At 36.4% G+C, this 25,340-nt stretch overlaps 1 protein-coding gene across 2 annotated transcripts; it reads right to left on the bottom strand.

Annotated features, from left to right (window-relative positions):
• Positions 1 to 732: 732 nt before the first annotated feature.
• On the bottom strand, positions 733 to 25,340 carry LOC131072568 (increased DNA methylation 3). Of its 2 annotated transcripts, none has more exons than XM_058008753.2 (3): positions 25,134 to 25,340; positions 1,705 to 2,823; positions 733 to 1,535 (listed from the first exon to the last, which is right to left on the bottom strand). In XM_058008753.2, the coding sequence occupies exons 2-3, from the start codon at positions 2,735 to 2,737 to the stop codon at positions 1,261 to 1,263; spliced, it is 1,308 nt and encodes a 435-aa protein (XP_057864736.2). In that variant the 5' UTR covers positions 2,738 to 2,823; positions 25,134 to 25,340; the 3' UTR covers positions 733 to 1,260. The 2 variants fall into 2 exon arrangements, with proteins under 2 accessions (XP_057864736.2, XP_057864735.2); XM_058008752.2 differs by having other exon boundaries at positions 1,705 to 2,781; positions 25,134 to 25,339.

Here is a 25,340-nt window from a genome sequence, read left to right as displayed (position 1 = left end):
CTATTAATTGTTCTACTATGACTTAACAAGATCCCAGCAACAAATGAATAGGTAGTTGATTTTGCACCATTTAACTTGAATTATATTTATCTCCATATATTGATGCTCTAAATGACATAGATTGTTGCATAAAAAATCTAACCATCATTTCCCAAATTTATATTAAAAAAAAATGTTATTAAAGTATTGTTAATGATCTATATATCATAGATTGTTGCAAAACAAAACTATGGACACTTTCCAAAATTTTCTATATTGAACAAAGCAGTCTACGATGAATAGAAGCTACCAACGGGCAGCTGAAAAAGAATACACCAGCCTGTCCATAAATACAAAGCACCCACGAGAAGGCTGAAAGAAACAGCCATTTCATCCACTGAAACACTACGACTTGACTAAATTTAGTACAACTTAACTTGCATTACTTTGAGTATCGATTTGCATAATGCTATAATTTTGAAGGATATTTGAATAACTATGTGTAATTCTCAGATTCTTTTTTCACAGATACAGGTCTTATCCAAGAAGAATGTCAAAGCCATATACACTTCCCAAACTTACATTAAAGATAAATTGTTATGAAGCATTATTGCATTTTGTCCAAGCATGAAATATTGAATAATGTTTTCATTGTTGCAATTTTTACATTCTAAAGCAAAAGCATACCATTCTGCATTCAGAAGTAAGCAATTAAACATCTTTCAACTTCTACATTTCGTTCTGTGAAGCATGTTTCAGTCCAGAAGGCAAATATTGAGCTTTAAAATTTGGAAAGCACAGAACATACAAGTACAAAAGCAACTAGAATTTCAGAACGCTTACAGGGTTTGGTATATAATTCAATTCTGTAAAATCAGGGCAGGGAATTCAATACCAATGAGCATTATCATGATTTTTTAATGACCTGTGACCGACCAAAAGTGGACTTATGAAATGTCAAACTTCCAAAGATTTCAGCTTATCCTGCCAGTTGGAACCATTAGATGGCAAAAGTACGGCTCATTCTATGGCAAGGGCTACACAATGACACATTGCTTTTTATTAGATAGCTGCAATATAAATGAAAACATCATGTGAGTCTGTGTAGTTGACTATGTATAAGGCTTCAAGTGATCCATATTAAATTTCCAGATCCACTGTTAGATATGGTAATAAGAAGGGGAAACTGAAGCATGAATCAATTTTTCCACAACGCGGCTCTCATGCATTTCATGTTGATCGATCACAAGCTGTTATAAGAGACTCCTCCGTAAATGATATTCAAGATTCAAAGACCAAACAAGCAGAGCCTATTTTATCCATCTGTTTCATCACAATCCCATCTAGAATACCATCAGAACCAAAATTGCCTGTAAATTGTCTGGGCTCTACGGGGCCTGGTAACTGGAAACAAACTGTGAAAGGGCCAGGAGGGCACAATGATTGAGTTTTCATGTGAAATGTACGGGACTTTTTGATAACCTTCTGTTCTCCTGTTGTGATGATGCCTCTAATGACCACCGTCCCATCAGATTCAACCTCACAACTAAATTCACCTGAAATCAAAAACATCAAAACTGAATTTAATATGAGAACTTAATAAAGCCATTATAGTCAAACAAGGAGAAATATGAATCCATCTGTCTCAATTCCATTATTCTGATATCTGCCATATCTGTAATTGTATTATGTCATGACAAAGATATTGTAAAAGAGAGAACATACGTTGATCTTTTTTGACACCTGGAAGAGCCATGCGGAACAAGTAAGCATCCTCACAAGTACCGATATCAACAAGACCAACTGATGGGCCAGCTTGACGAGCTGTTGCTGTTCCTGTAAAAAGAATTGAAGGCTTAGCATCATTTCCAGAGTTATTCCACTGATCTATACTAGGGGCTGAAGAAACCATCAATACGGTTTTTCCCATAGTGTCTGGATATTTCATTGGTGGCTTCTGTTCCTTTGGCCGCATAGCTGATCTTGGCATATTTGGTTTCGCCATTGGCTCCTTCTTTCTTCTTGTCCTTGTCTTATGGTTCTGCACACCATCTGGCATAACAACAGCCAGTGGCTTGCCATCTTGCATATAGGCATATTGCCCAGCATTAACATTGACTCGAAGTTGCATGCCTTCACCTCTGTCTGTCCTTGGCCCATAAGGATGACGATAATTTCGTGCCTCCTCTCTATCTATCTTCAAATCGTTCAGACCAGTCAACCACTTGAACCTTTCTAAATCTTCTGTTTTTATGTATGAAACATCTGGGTCATCTATTAAAACTATGCCCTCAAAAACTTTGTATCTTCCCTTATGTCTGATCTGCTTATGCAAGTGCTGAGGAAAGAAACTTGTAAATTGTCGATCGTCCTCAATAACCTCCTTTAGAGGTGGAGGAAGATGACCTTGAAAAAACTTATAGAGGGACAGAAGCTTCACTGCACAACTTGGGTTTGCATTTCTAAGAATATAATAATATATGTTCTCGACTTCTGAAAGTTTCATGAATGAAGCTTCCAATTGATCAGGAGTATATGGAAGAAGAGAGTTTGCTAATCTTTGCATGGCTGATTTTTTGGGCACTTCATTTTTCAGATCTGGACCAAAGTAAGTACCCATGATAAAGATTAACAAAAACCGCTGATCATTTAATGATGGCTCAGCCCGTGGTTTAGGTAAATTAGCAGGCTGAGATATAACATGGCCTTGTGAAACAGGATATTGCTGGATAGGGTCCATGTGCTGATCTCCTTCCATATCATAGATCTTAAACTTTCACCAATTAGCTCCCCCAAGTTTCTCTGGTTTGATGGAAAACAACTTCAGATAAATCAGATTTCACACTGTGATAAAGAAATTAGAAAATTAGCAAGCATCAATGCAGCAGAGCTATCAATCTCCTGGCAGCAATAAATATTCAAGGTACTGGATGTGAAGAACCTATGGATTGATTAGCGCGTATCACTATCTGCTATGATTCAGTTTCTCAAAGAAAAGGAAAAGGACAAATGATTAAACAAAAGCTCAAAATGTGGACTAGTAAAACTGAAGCATGTCACATCTGCAGCAATTAGTTGATAAATTAAGATTTTTATTTCTGATGTGCTACACATTCAACAACAAACTGAGCACAAACAAAAGCCATTGCCACCTGGACAAACAGGGGTACGAGTACAGGGAAAACACTGTGCCAAGGAGTTCCACAAACTAAGTTGAAAATGCAACGGAAATGAATTGAACAAATGCAGATGCACCATTCCACATTCAACAAAGACAAGATGGTAATTAAAGCTCTTCAATTCATCCTATCATATATTTAAATCCCAAGACATCAGTTTTTAGGGTAACACAAGGACACATTGTTTCAAAGTAAGGGATCAGAACTGATCCTGAAAGGGTAAGGGGTACCCAACAGTTGAGCCTACCTTCAAACAGAATTGGTGTCAAGTCTTTTTTGGACAAGCAAATTACTTAAGAAAGTTTGCACTTGAATTTTCGAAAAATAGAAGGCATGTGGCACTGATGATGAAGAAGAGACGACAATTTATGTGGAGTAATTCAGGTAGGCAAGCATTTGAAGATGTAAAGAAAGCCATTACACATGCACCAGTGCTAGTCCATCCTAACTTTGAAAAGGATTTCGTTGTATACTGCTATGCCTCAGAACACACAGTGTCTGTCATACTGTTACAAGCTAATGATCAGGGAGTAGAAGCCCCCACTGTTTTTATGAGTGTTCCTCTAAAAAAGCATGACCTTAATTATTCTCAAATGGAGAAAAACACTTTTGCTGTTCTAAAAATTGTTGGAAAGTTCAGATTTTATATTTTGCATCCTCGTTCCACTATGTAGGTACCAGATACTGCAGTAAAAAGCATACTAACTCGGCAAGAAATAGGCTGCAATAAGAGCAGAGCTTGGGTAGCAAAAAATTATGAATGACAATCTTTGCACTTCTATTCTATGAAGACAAGAAAGATCAATAGTTTGAATGAAGACCAACTCAGCATTTATAGATTTACAACTTGGGTATGTGACCCTTGGAAAAGAAGAACAATCGTTCTTGATTTGCAAAGGTCACCCACGCTCATGACATCATTACATTAATACACACATACAAAAATCACCTCTTCAAGAAGTGCAGAGGTGCCTAAAAGATGAAGAAATCACTATCTTCGTGGTCACAATCATTTTGAACATTAACATCCATTGATCTGAGTGAATAAGCTGTAAATGAGCCTGCAAAATTTGTTTAAATGGCAGCTTGAAAATGGTGTGACAATAATTGAGGTCTGCAAATTGACCTAGCATTAAAATTGGCATGGGTGCCTTCCTCATTCTTTATTCCCTTTGAATTCATGTCTTTGGAATAAAGAATGATTGTTGAGTATGAACAAATCCAATATGATAGTTTCAAAGCTTCATCGAATCTTTTTTGGCATTCTAGGTCATTTTCCTCTTTTCATTGCTGAAAATTGCATGTGAATCCACACTGTTATGATGAATCGCTATTTTTGGGCAAGAAAAACCCTTTTTCTAGAAGTTGACATAAAATTTGGTCATAAACGGCACTCTAGGACATGCAAGGAGATAAGTGGGTTTAAACAATGAAAGGTGTGAGACCTTCAAACTTTGAAGGTCATGGTACTTCATGACCCATACCATTGTTAGAGTGTCGGAAATAAGGGGGGTGGAGATGACAAGGAACTTGTACTATTAAGTTACACAAGTGGGAGGAACTCTAAACAAGCAATCCAGAAATGGTAATAAAGTTTTGGAGTGATAGGGATCAATGTTCAAACATATCTCATAACAAGTACCAAGGTAAGAGGGATGTCAAAAGTCCAACTCCAATGAGATATATGTGAGAAGTTACCAAGTGTCAAGGTTTGGAGATTCTCAAGTAGTTGGGTAAAGGGATAAATGCAAACTCCGACGAGATATATTAAGGATATGGCAGAGTTTGAGGTTCAAAGATGTCATGGAACAAGCACCCAGGTAGTGTTGACGGGTGTTTTGTGACCACACCAACATAGAATAAAGTTTTCCAACAGCCACTTTATCCTCTCTTGATCAAAATCATATGTATGAAAAGATTGTAGGAAGATCATACATTGACTCCAAGGTACCAATTGTGTACTAGCGACTTTTTGATGGATAAAAGCTCGTTTGGCTTTGATGTTTGGATCATTCTTTCACTTCTTTGCTGTGGCTGGAACTTCATCATCGGATATAGCAATTTTGCGATGCTTCTGCTTCAAACGATCTAAAATAGAATGAACTGAAATTAAAGGGGAAAGAGTTTAGGAAGACTAAGCTAAATCTAATAACTCAATAGATAACAATGATCCAGGCGAGATCGACCACACTTTACTTCGCCACTAGTAGACAACTACATAAAGAGGGTGCAATCTTCAGAGGTTGTGTTTGTAAGATTTTAAACCGACAATGAACACCATCAGAGAACAATGTTCATCCAACAATTTAAATTAAGAACACACATATAAGAGCTCAGTCCAACCTTGCACTGTGGATAGAAATCATCTATCAACAAAAGGTATGAGCAAGCAATCTCTCCATAAAACACTGCAATCAACTTAATTCATCTAAATGCTTGAAACAAATCTAAACTAATTGAAGGCGGTGAAACCATGCAAGCCACCAAATATAACACAAGTGAACACCATCAGCAAACAATTATTATCTCACTAACTTATCGCAACAATTTGATACAATCTCCCTACTTTACAAATGAAGAAGTGACCCCTTTTTTATAGGCCTCCAAGAGGAAAATGGACAGCCGAAAATACAAACCAATCAATGGCTAAGATTGAACATGCAAAACCCTGATTAGGGTTTGACCAAAAATTCCAAGTATGACGCCAAGTAGTGGGAATAATCATTAATTGAAGAATCACGCCACTACCTATTAATTGACCTTTGCTCCCAAAAATGGCATCCATAATGCAATAAATGCCCCATTATATTCAAAATCGTCCATTATGCATTAATGAGACACTACCTCCTTGAATATGCCAATCGCCATGCAATGAATAAACAACCACTCAATCAAAACATTCGCCAACAATAAATGTGCCACCATGCCTTCATGCAATCAATAGATTCTCGTCCAAAGTTGGACGACCATTATCTCGTTCATTTGTGGAGAATGTGACGAACTTGACTATGATGGCCTCCAGCTCTCCTACAGAGACACTTGGCACAGTCTCCAATTTGAATTCCAACAATGAAATGTCCTCTTCACACTTGGAGATTTTCCCGCCTTGAAAGAATTTAAACATTTTTTTCCACTTCAAAAGGAATCCTATATGCCTAGAATTCTAGGAGAGAAAAAATCCTTTGTAGAGAGATTTTTGTCCTGAAAGAATTTTTTTTGTGTTCCCGTACACATCTTGTCCTGGAGGAGATTTTTCTTCAACTGACCATTTCTTCCATGTATGGAAAAATTTATCTTGTCCAAAGTTTTGGAGAGAGAAAATCCTCACTTAGATTATTGTACCTAGGAATTTCTTCATCTTGAGGAAGGAATTTTGAATTTTGAAATTTTTGAATAAATTCCTCCTTGATCTTGACTTTCACATCTTGTTTTGTCCTTGGGCATAATTTCTACTAAGGAGGAAGGAGTTTTGAAATTTTGGATTTTTCCTCCCTAACCATGTTTTCCACGTCCTCTCTATCAGACCTTGGGCATATTCTTTTAAACTGGAGAAGAAATTTTTGATTGGAGGAAACAATTCCTCCTTGGCCATGTTCTAGCATCCTACTTCCTTCCATGAGCACCATTTCACTGAGAAACAAGAAACTTGGAACTTGTTGGAAATTCCTCCTCTATAGCATTTTAGCGCTCTATACCTTCCTGGAGCACATTTCCTTGGGTGTGCAAGAATTTTGACCTAGGAGGAAATTCATTTTTGATAGCATTTTAGCGCTCTATCACAACTTTGGGCACATTTTAAGTGAAGAGGAGGAATTTTGAAGGAAATGAACTTTCCTCCTTGATGCCACTTTAGCACTCTACCACTCTCCTTGAACGGCATTCTTGGGTGAAGGAGGAATTTCCTTGGAAAGGAAATTTCCTCCATGTCTCGATTCTATCGCCCATCCTTGCCTTGGAGCGCTTTCAGGGAGGAATGAAGGAATTTGTGGAAACTAGAAAATTCTTCCCTGACTTGGCCATTTTTCATCTTTCCAATTTGACTGCCATTTTTGTATTGAGGTGGATTTCTCATGCCTTAGAATAATTTTTCATGTTTTTCCACTTCACGAAGGAATTCCAAACACAGTCATTTTTCTGATCATCTACCTACTTTTTTGACTTTCCAGATTTGGAACTTGGATTTTCAAGAATGCTCTACTATCAGTGTCTTGCCAGCTACCTGAGATAGACATGCCAAAAATAGACTTACTAAAAATAGTAAGTACTTCCAAGCATCAAATTAGGGCAACCGAGACAAGGTGACACTTAATTAAATAGACTTACTTAAAATAGTAAGTACTTCCAAACATCAAATTAGGGCAAACCAGGACAAGGTGACACTTATTAAAAATAGACTTACTAAAAATAGAAACTACTAAAAATAGTAAGTTTATTTAGACGCAAAATTAAGCCAATCTGAGACGCAGTGAAACTTACTAAAAATAGCAAGCGCTCAGAATTCGCTCAAATTTCACTGGTAGCTTCCTTGAAGGATTGTAACTTCATTGACACATTCAGATTTTCCAAAACCCTAAGAAAATGACCTCAAATCTAAGTCTAAAGGGCAAAAACCCTAAAATAGACAAAACAAGCTCTAGACTTGGCCAAATTCACTCAAAACACTTGCAGACTTGATCAGAAATTGTCAAAACATTTGCGGACCTGGGGAGACCGAAGGGATTGCTATGAAAAGACCCAAAGAACCACAACCAAAAGACCAAGAGGACCAAAAATGCAGGGGGTCCCCATTTGCAATGGGGCGATGTGTGAAAATATCACAACAGGTATAAGTAAAGCCGCAACTATCACTCCAATGAAGTAACTTAGTGAAAAAATAAAACTAACCTTGTGGTGCAATAAATTTTGGAATCAACCTTTGAACTACAGTCATTTCTATTCCCATGTTAATTAAATAGTGATGTTGGCTTTTAACACTTTTTATCTTTCTGATATGAGCACTTTTCTGGATGTTACTTCCCACAAGTTTCATCCACATGACCATTCACATCACGATGATCAATTCACTTTGCAGACTCTATTTTGGTGCTTGTACCACTTGCCTTCTTTGTCTTACCATACAATAGTCATCAATAGACATGTCTTACTGAAGGAAATATGAATTCTTCTTCTTGAGGCAAGCAATTAACTCTGAACTTGAAAGAAAATGAGAGCAAACAACCATCACAAAAAAAGACACATGGATTTTTACTCTAGAGAATCCAAATTCCGGGAGACAATTTCAGCAAAAGTAAGGTACAACACCTTATCCACCATCTTCAATACTCAATAATATCTTAGGCCTCTCAGGCACACAACCAGCCTAAATCAACTAATTTCAATCCCTAAGGTCACAGACTCACACACATCTCTCTTACACAAACTATTCCAACTCTGTTTTTGCCTAATACAGTCTATTGTTTACTTGGAACCTTAAATTCTCTTGGAATTCAAATTGCTTCTCTGATACCTTCTGGGTGTTTACAATGGACTAGCATGCTTGCTCAAACTTGTCAGGAATCTTTTAAGTCACCAGAAGTTGGAAAGTAATGAAATTGAAGCATTTTGGGGCATAACAAATCATTTCTTGACATGAGGTGAAACTGCTACTTCATGCAGTAACAATACTACTACTATAGTACAAAACCACCACTCCAATATGAAACCACTGTGGTGGTTTTGAAGCACTGCCTGGCAAAACCTTCTGTTTCACAATATGGCTTGGAAATCTCCAATTTTCCTCATTTTTCTCCTTTCTTTGCATGTGCCCTGCACAAATGTGTGTTCTAATCCTTATACAGATCACTGTCTTCTATGAATACAAATGTTTTGTGAATTTACAATTTCTATTGTATAATTTAGTGGCTACTCAAGAAGAGGAAACAGTTAGCATCCCAAATTAATAATGCCATATTGGCAATCCATGTCAAAAAGCACCTCTTAGGATGTTGTTTTGTGAAGACCTTCTTGTAGGCCCTTACGTTCTTGTGTTACTAAAATCTCATGAATTTTGTGCAAGTATTTTTCCATTGAGTTCAACTATTCAGGGACAATCCATAGCTCAAATTCACACAGTATATTAATAAAAAACCAACAAAACCCATCAAAATATTTCATTAAAGATAAAAGAAGTGGCCTAACATCAAAAGGTTGGTAAAGTTGGTCTGGATAAATAAAATTTTAAAAATTAGATAGGGAATATTATTGAGAGTATGCCATTAATAATTTATATTCCTAATGAGGTCAAATCTGCCAACAAACAGAAAAATTGATGTTGACATGGGGTTCAATGTATCAAATGCCAACATTTATTTGTGACATGGTATCTACTTAACTATTTCCAACTTTTGCAAACACAATGCAATGCAAGAAATCCCTAGATATTCGTGTTGGGATTGCAAAATGTCTGTATATGATATGTAGGACGTATATTCCATAGCTTGTCAAATTATGATATTATATTATGATTTAAATGTCTGTATATTTTAATACAAAACAATGCAAAAATTTGCACACCAAATATCATAAATTATGAAATTTATGTCTTATCACAAAGAAACTTGAATCTTGCCAAGAATCCAGGAATTTCACATTTCAGCTAAACTAGTCTGTAAACTCCCCATTTTGAGCAGACTCGGTTTTTAGGGATTATTTTCAGCCTTTTTGCATTTCTCTCAGATTTTAGAAAGCCCAACATTGCATGACCGAACTCTTGCTAGTTTATCATTCAACAGAAACAACACAATATATATCTTTTCGAAGCTTGGGCCAACCAAACAAATTTAGCAGCTTCAGTGAAGACCTCTCTTCACCTTAAGAAGTCAGGAATTGCGTACTGATCCAAACCCCAGGCATATGCAGTCAAAAACACTATAGATTTGTCGGAACATAGTTGTGTTGTAAATGGAAAAAAAATCATAAGAATCATTACAGTTTAAACATGATTATATAACTGAATAGCAAATCAATAGATCATTGAGTTCATTACAGATTACACAAAAACAGAAACCAGATAATACAAATGTAACTGTATGTATTAATATCAACTCTGAACATGGCCATTAAGTGTATGGTGTGCTGGTTAAAATTCAGTGTAGTTATTGATTGTTGCCACCAAGGTTCAAATCCCTACAAGGTCATCGAGCTTGCGAGTTTTGAACCCCTACCAGGCCACTGTACTCGCAGATTTAAACTGTTTACATTTATGCAGGGATGAGGTCCTCTGTGGCCTCGACCAGCTCAAGGCAGAGTAAGAAAACATAGATTCTGGACATAGGTAGACTACATAATATCACAGCTTGGTGTAAGGAGTTGTATATAACATATTGTATGTTGCCTCAAATGAATATCGAGTTAATAGGTGTAGTAGGATTGTGCTTGTGCATGTGTCAAAGGATGTGTAATTGTATGCACTACCCATACTCCAACTCTGAGGTGTGCGTGGTTTGGCTGAAAGCAACAATGCGATACATATGCAAAGGCTATGATCCTGATGTTAAACAGAAACCGTATCGTTTTCTATATGGTTTCAGTTGTCAGTGGAAATAATTTAAATGTTAAAGTAATGGTATAGTAATTTTGTTGCTAAACAATAATTATATAACTTATACAAATCTTTCATCTTTATGTTTGCTTTGAAATCTTTGGATGGATACTATTCATGAAGTTGTATTATTACGGGTACATCTTGGAACCATATTTAGGCGTGGCAGTGGACAATTATGAAGCATACGATGGACCATGGCTTGCACTACCATGATCCAAATCCCAGTCAATCACATGTAACCAACGGAATCACTTGCTTGTGTTGAGCTTGATGCTTGTCATGTGTGGTCGAGTGTTGGAGTATTGAGGTGCATTAATATGTTAGTATAAGTGTATTTTGTGAGAATGTGTCAGAGTTGTGTTAGTATTTTTATGTGTTAGTGGTATATTTGGACCAGCCTAATATTTTCTATTTGTTAGGACCTAGGGCCTATGGACCTGTCATAACTCAAAGATTTAAATCTGTTCTAAGGACCTAAGTGAATGAATGAGGACAGAAACCCATACCCATGCGCTACAGCAACTTGTCATTGTTGGCCTTACGATGCAAGAAGTAATGGGTAAGGTACTGTTTTTAATGCAAAATTTTAAAAAATTACTACCGGCAGTGTACTGTCTTAACTGGAGTTTTAAACTCAGAAGTCAATTTGGCTGTTAAACGTTGGTCAGGGCATCAAATTGAAGTTAAAGTAATTTGGCGGTTTAACATTGGTCAGGGCATCAAATTGAAGTTAAAGTTTTATTTTTGTTTTGTCATTTTGAGGTTTGGGAGTTTAGTCATAGCAAAATCATGACGAGCATGCAAAAAACATTGTTAATCCATCTGTGAATGAGAATTCACAGCAGATGCATGGGAGTTTCTAGAATTTTTATAAATATTGTGATTATGGATATTTTTAAGGCTCTGTTGGGTATATTGAGAAGAAATTTCCAAGAAGGGTTTTGTATTTGAGAATCTTTTTGATGCGGGTTGAAAAGAGGGAACTTCTGTGTGAGATAGTGCTCTCTTTCACTTTGATTCTTCCGAGCATCTATCAGAGTTTGGTCTAAGACACAGCCTCTCTGTGACTAGTAGGAAGCTGAGACTGGACAAGTGGAAACTTTCTGTAGTTTGTGCTTGATAAGATTCGCTTTATCCATTTTAATAGTTTGGTAAGCACGTTTACATATTCTTCAGTTGTTTTGAAAATGAATAGATACCTGTGTAAATCATTATTCTATGGTTGCTTTCTTTTTAAGTAGGGTTTGATTTTTAAGTTATTTAGGGTTCAACCCTGGAAGTGAAATGAGTTTAGAGTTTACTCAGCAGTGTCAGAACTTTGAGATGACAGTAATTGTGATTGTGCATTTCATATTTATGTCTTAAGACTTAAAAGTATGTTTAGTGTGCCATTGAAGCCAAATCTTGTTTGAGAGATATTTCCATTCCTCAAAGTAAAGCTGGAAGTTGAATATAAAGGATTTTGGTTAAGAGAAATAGTGGGAACTCTGTTGAGGATTGATTGTGATGAAAGCCTGGTTGCTTAGCAGAATTTTGTTTCCAGGAGTATTTACTATTGTAAAAATAGGACACGATAATTTTGTATTAGGAATTAGGGTTCCATGGGTATTGTTGATACAATGACAAGTTCTGATAGAAAGTCTTCAGTCATAATGACTTCTCTGTGATAGAAGGATCCACTGTCTAATTGGTTTCTCTGTGTCATGTTGATTCTTTGTCAGATGATTTCATTGTTGCATAATGAACTCTGTTCTAATTGAATGAATTCCCTGTGACATGCTGAGTCTCCATCTTAATGATTTCCCTCTGTAATATTGAGTATTAAATTGGTTTCCCATGTCATATCGAATCTCTCACCTGATAGTTATGTGACTGGAAGAACAGTTAGACAAGGGTTTACTTGATTCCTAAAATTGGTCTAAAGCCCTAGGTTGCTCTTAAAGGATGTACAACTTAGGTGTGATGGTATTAACTAAATCATTGAATCTAAATTATGGATTATTGTAGCCGCCGTTTTTATGAAAATGTTGGATTGCAAGTGCTTGTGTATCACTCTGTCTGAGAGTGATGTATGTGCCTTCGAAGTTTACCATCATATGGTTGTAACTAAGTTAGTGCAGCTTGAGATTACTGTTAAACGTCCCTACTTGCCATGGTAATGACAATTATGGAAGTTGCCCAGTGGCAAGCTGAGAGCTGCTCAATCGAAGGTTTTTATATGGTTAATTCAACTGCACACTGCTCGTAAAGTGATGTGTTAACTACTTGTGATAACTTGGTGTTTGTAATGTCCCCTTTTCTCCCAGTGATCACCTAGAGGAGATTATTAACCTATTTTATTCCCATAGGCTAATTGGATTTATTAAGGAAATATATTAATTAGTTAAATGTTAAATAGTCTCAAGTCCTATGGGATTATTTAAATTTAATTAACTAGCAGTTGGACATACTTTATTTTATAATAATGTCAATGACAAATTTTGAAGGGAAAAGTAATTTAAAAGAGAGATAAAATGAAATACTACTTTCAAAAAGGAAAAGTATTATAAAAGGAGGAAAAAGTGCAATGAGGATTCACTCTTGAGTTGTAATTTTCAAAGAAACTTTTCCTTAAGAGCTTGAAAGCTTTAGCTTGCAGGTTCTAAAAAACCCTAGGATGGAAACCCTAGAGGTTTTGGTTATTTGGACAGAAACCCAAATCAACCTACTTGGTGAATTCATCTTAGGATTCACAGTTGCACAACATTGATCAGTTTTCATGGAGATTTGACGATCTATCTCACAGATTTTCAGAGGGTTTGTTATTTTATGCGTGAAGGCATTCCAAGGTATGTCTTACCTGATGGCAGTAGGCATTTTCTGATTTGTAACAGCAGATGTGTTTGTAAAAAGCAATCCATTTCTACATCAAAGAATTCCATGGTCTTATTTAGATTCTCTATATTTCACTAATTGATTTCCTTGAAAATCTATATTGTTCATCTTGCATGTTTGCATGTTGCAATATTACATTATGATGAAACAAAACATAAGTAAAAACAAAAACCCAAATCAGATTTTGCAATGTCCCCACTTTCAAATAGAATTTAATAATAAATAATAATAAAATTTAAATATTAGAGATTAAATAAAACTATAAAAGAATATAATTGAATATAATTATTAAATTTAATTAAGTTAATGAATGGTAAAAAGACATGGAAAGAAAAGTTGTGACTCCCTCAACAATGAGATATAAAAGGGAGAAGAGAACCTCATTTGAGAGGGGGATAATTGGAAAATGAGAAGTGCACATCTGATTTAAATAAGAAGTGCAGACCTGATTATGAGAGGTTATGTCCCTTTCAAAGGGTAGAAATAATGAAGAGTTGCACTCTTTCAAAAAGATGCTAATGGTGAAAGGGTGTGTCCCTTGCCAAAGGGAATGCATGAAGAAGAGGTGTGACCTCTCCCTCACATTGAGAGATATAAAGGAAAGAAATCAAAGCATCCAGGAAACATCACCATGGATTGGATCAGATCAGAACTGTTACTGAGTTACAGGCAGTAGCATCTTGGTTCTTGGTGTCATACTTAATTTCATATATATTCATAATACATAGATGAAATTATAAAGTCTGCCAGCAAGGAAAATACATAGAAACTGCCAGGAAGGAAAAGAGAGGAGGGAATAAACACGGAGTATTGATCTGAGTCTGCCAGTAAGGTAAGAAAGGAGTATGGGAAGAATCTTCAGGTCTGCCAGAATAGGAAAATAGGAGCAGGCAACAACAGGTATGTAGAAGACCAATTTTTGTTAGAATATTAAAGTATAGCAGACAACAAATTATAATTATATTAAATCTTATTGATATATCATTAATGGTAACTGTTGTGTATAGTGTTAATCAAATAGAGGACATTAATATGATATTAATTTGAGAGACAAATTAGATAATAATATTAAAATGATAATAGTGTCAGACTGGACATATAAATATATATCTGCACATTAATTCTGGAATACATAATACAGTTAAATTCAGGCTGCACAAAATATTATAATGTTGTAACTCCATATGATGCGTGCGAATAATATAAGGAATATTAAATTCAGTATATGGAATAATGGCAATAAATGGTTAATACTGATACAAAGATACTAACAGAAAATATTGATGATAACACAGTACAAGGCACTAATGTAATATAATGGAATGTGACAATTATATCAGATATAATGGATAATGTGATGAATTGAATAAATATAATAAATGATTCATTGTAAATGAGGGACTCTCTTAAGTACGCCACTCCATGGTGAATGCCTAACACCTGTCACATAGAGCCAAGAGAGGTGAAGCATCTGCTCTTGGGCTTAAGAGAGAAGGTGGTTGTGATGAGGGGGAACGGCGATAGAACACCTCGCTAGGTACGCCACTCCATGATGGATGCCTAACACTTGCCATATGGAGCCAAGGGGGATATGGTATTCTGCCTATGTTACCCCGAGTTTCCGAGACAAGGATGGCAGGGGATGGGGGTACACGTTTCTGGGACAGTGGTTTTTTTTGCTAATTTTGGGGACGGCTAGGAGACGGCTATATAAAAAATAGGAAAAATTTAAATTTATAAGGAAATTTAAAATATTCATATGAAAACATGGATAAAGAATGCACACATACATTATAGAACCTTAACATATAAGAACTAGCAGAGTTCTTATGCCAAATTTGTGTTAAATTGAGAGTCAAAGTCAAATTGCTTATATAATTCATTGTCAAAATTCACTGTCAATATGCAGAATTTATGGGGGCGTCCCCTAGGAAACCCGTGTCCCCGGGACATCTCCAAGACAGGGACGCCTGAAAAAAATACTGGGGATTTGTCCCCGGGTAACATAGTATTCTGCCCTTGGGCCTAGGAGGGATGGTTTCTTGGACACCCTATCCAACTAATGGACTAAAGGAATTGATTAGTAACTGACTTACAAACTGACTTTAAATAATAATTTGATCTCATCTAGGAAATATAACAATCTGATCATATTCAACAAATATAATTCTAACAGTCATTAATATAGCAGATTTGATATCATTTAATATAATTCATATTTCAGTTTAAGTATTATTTCATATATGTTCTCTAATTTTGTTGCAGGAAAACAATATGCAAAGGTACGCCTATAAAACCCAATTACTTATTTATAGATTTGGCCAAATTTGGGTTAAATTAAAGCATAACTAATTAGGGGACATTACAGATTTGAAGCACTATCCAAGACCGGGATATTTCAGTGTTAGATCTCAATGGTGAGTTTTAGTCCATTGGCCACTCCTAGGTTGGGACTCGGTTGCCCATCACCCCCCTAAATGTTCCAAGGATACATGGATGTTGGATATGTGATGGAGTCAGTTTTTAACACAGTAATGCAGAGGAGTCCAGAAAAGCTTGGTCTTAGCATCATTTTGATATTTAGAGATGATTCAAAGATGTAATTAGACATGTATTTGGTTGAGTGCTGAAATGTCTTACAGGAATTTTCAGTAACTCATATATCTGATAGGATGAATGCCTCAACTGATATAGTATTACCATGATTGTGTAAACTTCAATAAATAAGCTATAATGAATATGATTATAGATTCTATTGGAAAAAAATATGTGTGATAAGATATAAGTCTTGGAGTTCAATGATGCTTAAGGCATTGATTATGTTTCCTATTTGCAAACACAAACAAATTCAAGATAAGTTTTTTTAAATGGATAGAAACTGACCTTATCAGATTGCAACTGTCAGAATGATTAGCAACTGTTAGGGCCATAAATATTGACATATAAGTGCTTAGGAAATGTTTAAAATGAGGTATCAACTAAGTTACATTTTTGTAATGTATAGACACCAAGAAATATTCAAAGGATTTCTCTTATTCCTCATAAGGGGTCGCAGAATCAGATCAACTTCGCTGATCCCATTTGATGGCTTAATTGTTTGTTGTTGTCTTAGCATCTTATTTGCAGCATGTCTGTTAATGGGTTCAGCAATGCCAAGGGGATCTCAAGTAGAAGGACCACTCTTGACATTAAACTAAGGTACAAAGGTTATTAACTGACTAGAAGAATAGACTTGGAAAAATAAGTTAGCAGTCTTCTGTCCTAAACAAGTTTAAGATGGATCATTAGCTTGAAGTAATTTAACCACAAGTGAATATATTCTTGGTGAGTGCAATGAATGAAGTTAAACTTCGTAAAGATTTAGGTAGATACTTGTTGATGTCTTTTTTATGCACATGCGAACACAGAATAAAATACCTAAAGGGTACCTTATCCTCTCTTGAATAAAGTCTCCGAATGCTGAAGATGTCGCGAAAAGGATCAATCGGGATGACTTCAAGGTTCTTTGTTGTAGGATCTCTACGTGTGGATAAGCTCTTTGTGGTATGACGTGATTTGTTGGAATCACAAGGGGACTTACACTTGATGACTGAACGTCTGATTTGCTGGAATCACAAGTCCTACTAACTAACTGGAAGACAAACAAATGGCAAAAGATGCAAGGTTCAGGAAGTCTACTCTACTACCTAGAATGCGAGAAGATGGATGAATGACTAGGTGGATTCCTACTGGGCTGGGTCTCACCATCAGGCTGAACAATTCAACACCAACTCAGTGCGATCTTCTAAGGGATGCTTCCAATATGTTTAAATCGTACACCATTCAAGAAAATGCATGAAACAATAGACGTGTAACGACTTATGATTAAGCTCATTTCATTCTAGTTGACCACACAAGGCGTCCTTACAATCAGTAAGAGGCTAGTGGTATGGATTAAACGGATTCCACACAAGTGCATTCAACAATTTCCTTCATTCGATCTAATCATCTACCATCTAGAATTGAAGATTCAACAAGAAACCATGCATATTGCAAGAAACGACACACTTCACCATTACTTCAATGAAAATGGAGTTTGTTTACAATCAATGGCAACAATTTCTTGCCTTGTCCTCCTATTCTACTCTAATTGCTACTCTATCAACTGACTAATCACCTTCTAACTACTCTCTATCTACTCACTCCTTTCTATATTTTCTATTGGCCTTTTCAAATGAAGAGTCGGGGCTTATATAGTGCCCTTAATACAATTCAATGGCTAAGATCAATTTGAGATCAATGGCCAAGATTCAATAATGAAAACCCTAATTAGGGTTTGTTACAACCATTACATAGCATTTAATGCTTGACCAATGATAAAATTACATCTTTAGGACACATGTCTTCTCTGGAAAATTCGACCAATGGATAGCTAGGGTAGGTACATCGAAGTTTGTGCCATCTCCCATGAGTTAGGTACATTGAATCTGGACATGCTGAGGTGGACCACACTGACTGGAGAAGTGATGAATAGGATGCCACCTCGTCCGACACTTGGTTGATGCCAATTTGATGTCGCTGAGAAGCTAGCTTTAATTAACTCTTCTAAAACTATCTGCTTCTTCAATGAACCCTTGCTCTAACTTCTTTTGTCTTTGATGTGCAGGATGATGATGTACCTCGCCTTGGAATGCTGGATTGGAAGAGGTTAGTCATGATGATGCTTGACCGAAGAAGGCCGTCCTTGTTGATGCTAGACTGGAGGAGGTCCGGGCAACTAGTAGATGCTCCTGCCGTTGGAGTCGCCATCTTGACACCTACACAACATTTCACAATTAGTAATATATCCTGAAGTGTAGAAATCTAGACTTAAAAGGAAGATTTAAGATTTTAATTAGGAAACTTCATGATAAATCTTGAGTTATCATTTCCCAATTAACCATGCAATACTTAGATTTTTCTAAAAAAAAATCTAAAAATCAAATCTTCAACAAGGATGTTAAGATGATTTCGCCATACCTCCTCTTGAGTACTCAAAAAACTTGACAATGATGAAAGAAAAACTAGATTTTGCTAGACAAGGTTTAGATTATAGTCTTCCCTTGGATGAATTACGCCTCCATTAGTCTTCAAAAGAATAAATTCCACCTTCCTTAGCCTTCAACAGTTAGAAGAAATTTGCTCCAAGCAAACTATATTTCGCACCTCCAATTTGCCCTCCAGTTTCGCACTTAAAGGAATGATTGAATGATTTGAAATGTGAAAAACTCCTCCAATATATAGAGCGCTTCACCCCTTGCTTGCCCTAGGCCGACTTGGCAAAAAAGAGGTTAAAAAATAAATAAAATCTCCAAAAAGGGGGGCCGACTTGTAAAATAAAAGCAAAATAATGCCTTGAGCGCTCACCAATGAATTTTAATTTAATAAAAAATTAATTTTAAATGCCTCCAAAGTAAAATTTCGATTTTCTCAAGGCTTAAAATTAATTTACTAAATGCCATAATGCTTTTAATTTAATGCTAATTTAATTCCAATTTCCCAAATGCCTCAAAATTAGCAATTTGGCAATCTAATGCAATTTGGAAAATATTAATTTTTAAAGACAAGGCTTGATTAAACTCCATGATGATTTCGCCCTGGACCCTCTCTGAGGGTCAGGAGCGATTTTCTAATTTTAACCTTGAATATTTCACATGTTGACTTGAAAATCTCTTGGAGGGTAAATTGATATCCAATTAAGGCATTGCACTTCAAATTTTGACATTTTTCATGAGGAAAATAGGTGGAAATGTCAATTTCGCCCTGGACCCTCTCTGAGGGTCAAGAGCGATTTTTCAATTTCAAGTTATAATCCACCTTGGCTCAATTGTTGACCCTTCAATGTCACTTTTAAGATCCATTTCCTTGCACTATAGAGTTAATTCATCAACAATTTTGAAGGAAATAATGTCCTTAAAGGCAATTTCACCCTGGACCCTCAACAAGGGTCAGGAGCGATTTTCCATTTTTTGCTCAAAATTAGCATCTTTCAACGTTCAAAATCTCTTCGAGACATTTCAAATAGGCCTCCTCACTGACTTCCAGACTGCTCTATCCAATTTGGGAGAAAAAGTGCAAGTTTGATGTTTTTCGCCCTGGACCCTCAGCAAGGGTCAAGAGCGATTTTTTAATTTTGACTACAAATCTTCACTTCCTCATCAAAACACTTTCTCACCAAGCTAGATCACGTTCAGGCCTCCAAAATAAGCAAGAAAATCACCCTTCCAAATTTTTCGCCCTGGACCCTCAGTAAGGGTCAGGAGCGATTTTTGCAAACTAGGCTTAATTCTCCATCATTTCTCATTAAAACTTTATTCACCACTAGGCAACGTCCTTGCTTTAACCACTCCATCCAAATTTGCTTTGTTGTTGTTAGGAAAAATGAGAATTTTCAACATTTTCGCTCTGGACCCTCTCTAAGGGTCGGGAGCGATTTTTGTAATTGCCTTCTAAATCTCCATTCCCAACGATCCTTTTTCACTTCAAGGCAATTTAAACATCATTTTGAGCTCATGTCTAGGCTTGTCTTTCTCAAACTTGGATGAAAAAATCATATATTAGGTTTTTCGACCTGGGCCCTCTCTGAGGGTCAGGAGCGATTTTTCATTTTTGACTTGATTGCCTCTTTTGTTGATCATCCAAATTATATTCAACGGGTAAAACATGCTTTCCTTCATCCATTCCAATCATCAAAATCACTTTGACCTTACAAGAAAAATGCACATTTGAAAATCTCGCTCTGGACCCTCTCTGAGGGTCAGGAGCGATTTTTGCTATGGTGACCAAAATGCTTCACTTTTCATCTCAAAATTTCTTTGCTAAGGAAGATGTCATCTTGTTTCATGCTATGAATAAGTTCTCATGTCCAAAAAAAGTCAAAAAAATATGTTTGCAAAGAATTTCGCTCTGGACCCTCTCTGAGGGTCAGGAGCGATTTAACCTTTCTTGGGCAAAATTCCTTCATCTCATCATCTTCAATCAAGTCTGGATACTTCATCATGCTCATTTCATCCTCCTCCATGCCTTTGACATCTCAAATCGACCAAACAAGGCTAGAAATGATCTCCATAAGATTTTTCGCCCTGGGCCCTCTCTGAGGGTCAGGAGCGATTTTCCTGTTTTCAACAAGGTCCTCCATCATTTCAAGTTAAAACTTTCTCAGGCGAGTGGAGAAAGTCATTCATTTTCCATTCATGCCCAACACTTGGTCTTTTTTCACTGCAAGATGAGGGAAATCAAAATTTCGCCCTAGGCCCTCTCTGAGGGTCAGGAGCGATTTTACCTTTAGTCTCCAAAAATCATCACTTTTCCTGTCTTCAAAACTTCAATCGCCTTTAGTGACGTCCAATCATCCTCCCGGGAGACCCTACACAAAACACATTAGAAAAGTCAGTGACAAATATGACTTAAACAATATTTTCGCCCTGGACCCTCAGCAAGGGTCAGGAGCAATCTTACCCTTTTAGGCCAAACTGCTTCAAATTTAAGTCTCAAACCACTTCACAAGGCAAAGTCGGGTCATTTTCAAGGCCAGGAACCAACTAGCAAGTCCATCAAAAACAAGAAATTGCACTCAAGATAAAATTCGCCCTGGACCCTCAGCAAGGGTCAGGAGCGATTTCTCTGTTTCAGGCATCATCTCGCTTTCAAAAAGTTGATCAAACCTACCCAAGCAAGAACACACAATTTCTCCTTCAAAAATGCTAACACTTAGCCAAAATTGGATTTCACCCAAAAACCTTTATTAGACCTAACCTAAGACCTATTTGACTCCCCTGAAAGGCTTACCCTATTTCAACAATCTCAATTCTTCAGGAGGACACTTAACAATTCTTCAAAATTTAGCTGGACTCAGCCTGAATGACGCCCAAAAGGAACCCCTAAGGTTTAGCCCTAGCCCAGACCGACAACTCACTCACTCAAAACCCTAAAAGCAGAGAGAAGAACAAGCAGAGAGAAAGCGAAACAAAGCAAAAAGAGGGGGTCCCCATTCTAATGGGGGGATGTGTGAAATGGTCACAACAATACTGTAACACTTCCTTAACCCAGGAATTGCAGCTTTCACAAAAAAATAAAAAAAAGTGGCTTGGGTATCGAGGTGCTTACAGCTGAGTCACATGATGTCAACATTGCCAAATTTGTATTAATGAAACCAACTTCCTATAAAATACTTATCAAATGCATACAAAAGACAATTTAAAGCACTAAAATTTGCAAATTCTTTATATAGGTTTGCTAAAATTTCATTTAAGTCTTTCTTTATGGATGATTATCTGCCAAAATTATGCACTTCAACAAAAAGGCATGGTAGAAGTATCCTTGCACCAAGATTACTTTGAGAGATCATGGGATTGCTTATATCCTGTTGGAAAAACTCCCTTTGCTAATTTGGCTTTGTGCAAACATCAAGATTAACTTTCACGTAATTCTGCACACTAAGAAAATTGGAATGTGTTTGTCCAAATGCCTCTCTTTGTCTATCTTGAATAGAAACTTAGACAGAGAAGACATTATTTGGTAACTGACACATGGAAAAGAACTATTGGGAAAGGCGAGTAATTAGATTGAGGATTCATAATGACAAATAAGACCACTACCTGGATGGTAACTTTCCTGTAAAAATGATGTATAATGTACGGAAGCAAAGTGATCTTAGGTTCACTAAAAGACATAAGCTATTTATTAGACACGGCAGAGTTGCATTCTATTGCAATGCAAGACTTCAAAGATCTAACAACCCAAACGTTGTCAATACTTGAGTTGTAGGTACACAACCAAAGGACATGCTTTACTACAAACAAGCTGATAATTAGCAATGAAAAATGACAAAGAAAATATAAATAGTAATAAGAATATACCATAAGTGACAGAAAATTCTATTGAAATTTGACGCATTCTTCTTTTTATCATTGCACCAAACTTTGTATATACCAGTAAATTGCATCTTCAGGAAATATGAATAAAAGATAAATATTAAAGAACTGCAAAAGCAAATGGTGATTCTCATCAGAGATAGAAAATCTAGTGACACTCAGGCAGTATCATAATCACGTAAAGAATTAAATATAGAACCAAACTCTTTGTATGAAATATGATATGACCTAAGGATAAGGAAGACATGTCTACTAAAACAGAATTAATAATCCATGAAACAAACCCGCAGTATTTCGGCCAATATATGTAATGATTTTTGTGTTTCAATTTCAAATAAATATTGTTCACTGTTTTACTTGTTTCCTCATGCTCTAATCTATCTCTGTAACAATACTATAAATAACTGCAAGATGACATAAGGCTGAGTAAAAACCGAAGCCATGAAAGGCTAACTAAGGATGCTATAGATGTTTGGGGCAGATATTTGAACTTCTTACTCTCAAAGGTGAATAAGTTAAAATTAGATTATATGGAAAGAGAAAAAGTGAGCTGAACTATTCTTAATTATCTACAAGTTAAACTGTGTTTCGCTAGACGATTATGTCATTTCAATTGCACAGGGGGCAGAGAGGATTTTCTTTGTAAAGTTGACAAATTACTTGGATATCTGTTTTCTTGTTTTTTATGTTTCAACTAGCAAACATTTCCATAATATTTATGCTTATCCCATTTAAGCCACTGTTGTCCTATGAACACTTATCAAAATCAATGAGAGGAACCGTTGTTTAGAACTTTTTCCTCTACCGTTCTCGGAAATATATGATAGAACTGCTAGAGATATGGTGGATCTCTTCGATATCAGCAAGGCAAGATTTGCTTTCCACACAATCCTGGCTCTATACCTATTGTGTATTAGACTCTCATTTACCTTTTTGTAAGTTGCTCAAGGACCCATTCTATTGTTATGTAAATGGTAAAGCACTTCTCTGTATTAACACCAGGACATTGCACTGTACTTTACCTCCTGCTTAATTCATTTAAGAAAACTTCGAAAACCGAAACCCCCTTGTTAGGAGTAGTAAACAAATATTATCTGCCCAAAACCGACCTCTGGCCATGCATCCATGTCATGTTCAAATCATTACCTAACCTACCAGTTAAGCTTCTGCCATTTTTACCTCCTGATTTCTAGGAGTTTAAGGTCAATGAGTTTTTGTATGTCCTCGTCTTACAACTAAACAAAAGTTGATCTCTCTCTATTCCTAAGGGAAAGATTATATCTGATCGTTGTTACACAAAGCAAAGACACAGTTTTTGATATTTTCCTGAAAAGACCCGCCACCATAGCCCACAGCTAATATTCTGCTTTGATCCAACATCTATTGTCCAGTCTTATTAACTACTCTTTTATATATGTGCGTCACAGTTAATTATGAACGGCCATAAATCCAGTTCTTTCAGTTCCATATCTGTAAAGCCCATTCAGCAAAAGGCAATCTCAATGCCCAAACCTAGGAAGCTTAAAAATTAGGACAGCATGTGGATTAGGTGAAAAAGTTTCCTTTGTTGGAATCAAAAAAGTCTCCTTCACGTTAGCCTTATCATTTACCTCCCTGTCGTGCTGCTTATATGGGAATCTGAAAGAATTTCCTTTTACCTGTCTTATTATTTACATCCCTGGTGTTGGATTCGTATTTGGCTCTGTGATTTAATTTAACATCGAGCTTCTTAAAATAAAAATAAAAATGCATATCCCCATTTAGAACAAATCCATTCCAAATCATCGGAGCTACAGTAAAACCCATTCCAAACAGACTACCATGCTAAGTGAGCTTTAAACGGTGAGAGGTTACGCGATCTCTCATGGCGTAATAGCCCTTGTGCGTCCACTCAGTAAACATCACTATTAAATAAAAAGGAACATCTCTACTTAATAAAAAGGAACAAAAGAAAACTCAAAACTTGATCAATTCTAACTGGGTTTTTGGATCCAGGATTGCCTAATCAAGAATAATGATTCATTTCACCATTCCTATGTTCTGGCTGCACAGATATATCGCAAACTGCCTCCAAGATTATATCAAGCATTCGCTTAAAATTAGAAACCATCTAGGAAAACTAATGTTCTGTTGGACCAAATGCTAGATATTTGAGCCATCCCATATACCAGTAAACCCCATAAATGAGAATTGTGCAGTTTGAAGCCTTCAATAAGAAAATCAGACTGACTCTACCTATCCCTCTAATCTGAATTTCTTACAGCTACTTCTCATGAACTGTATATGCTATATTCAGAAACTCCATAGCTTATTCATGGTATATAAATATATATGTAGAGGAAGAGAAGAGAGGGAACGGGGGCGACGGGAGGCTCTGTTAGAAACGATGGTCTTCTTCCATCCAATAATCAACAACCAAAGCATTTGTATAAACCAAAAGATGAACTCAGATCTGAGAAGTCCACAGCTCTTATTTAATCTAATTGCCTCCTTAAAATGCATTTGGGTAGTGACAATCTTAATACAAATTTTAAGAGACAGCACGTTTCATGATGATATTAGATCTATAGAAACATATAGCAACCGAAAAAAAATGGGGTTTGGGTAAAAGCATGTGTATGCACATACCTCCATTCACAAAAAACTTAGGCTAAGCCTAAGCCTTATGCCTGACCTCTGCCATGTGAGGCAGGCATTCCCTCCTCCCCTTTCCATTTTACAAGCCTAGTTCTTATTTTTTTCTATGGTTGTTGAACTTAGCCATAACTCTGATTTTCCGATTTTCCGATTTTCGTTTACTAATTTCTTCCGTTCCTTTGTTTTGGGGAGAAGACC

The sequence above is a fragment of the Cryptomeria japonica genome, chromosome 10 (assembly GCF_030272615.1).
Source record: "Cryptomeria japonica chromosome 10, Sugi_1.0, whole genome shotgun sequence".
NCBI classification, from domain to species: Eukaryota; Viridiplantae; Streptophyta; class Pinopsida; order Cupressales; family Cupressaceae; genus Cryptomeria; species Cryptomeria japonica.
This window is presented reverse-complemented; position numbering and strand designations above follow the sequence as displayed.

What these genes read in the sequence shown, in the direction of transcription:
- LOC131072568 (XM_058008753.2), bottom strand. Translation starts at nt 2,737, where the DNA reads ATGGAAGGAGATCAGCACATGGACCCTATCCAGCAATATCCTGTTTCA. An exon ending in AGGTGTCAAAAAAGATCAAC is followed by an intron (nt 1,536 to 1,704) that starts GTATGTTCTCTC and finishes TTTTGATTTCAG; the next exon opens with GTGAATTTAGTTGTGAGGTT.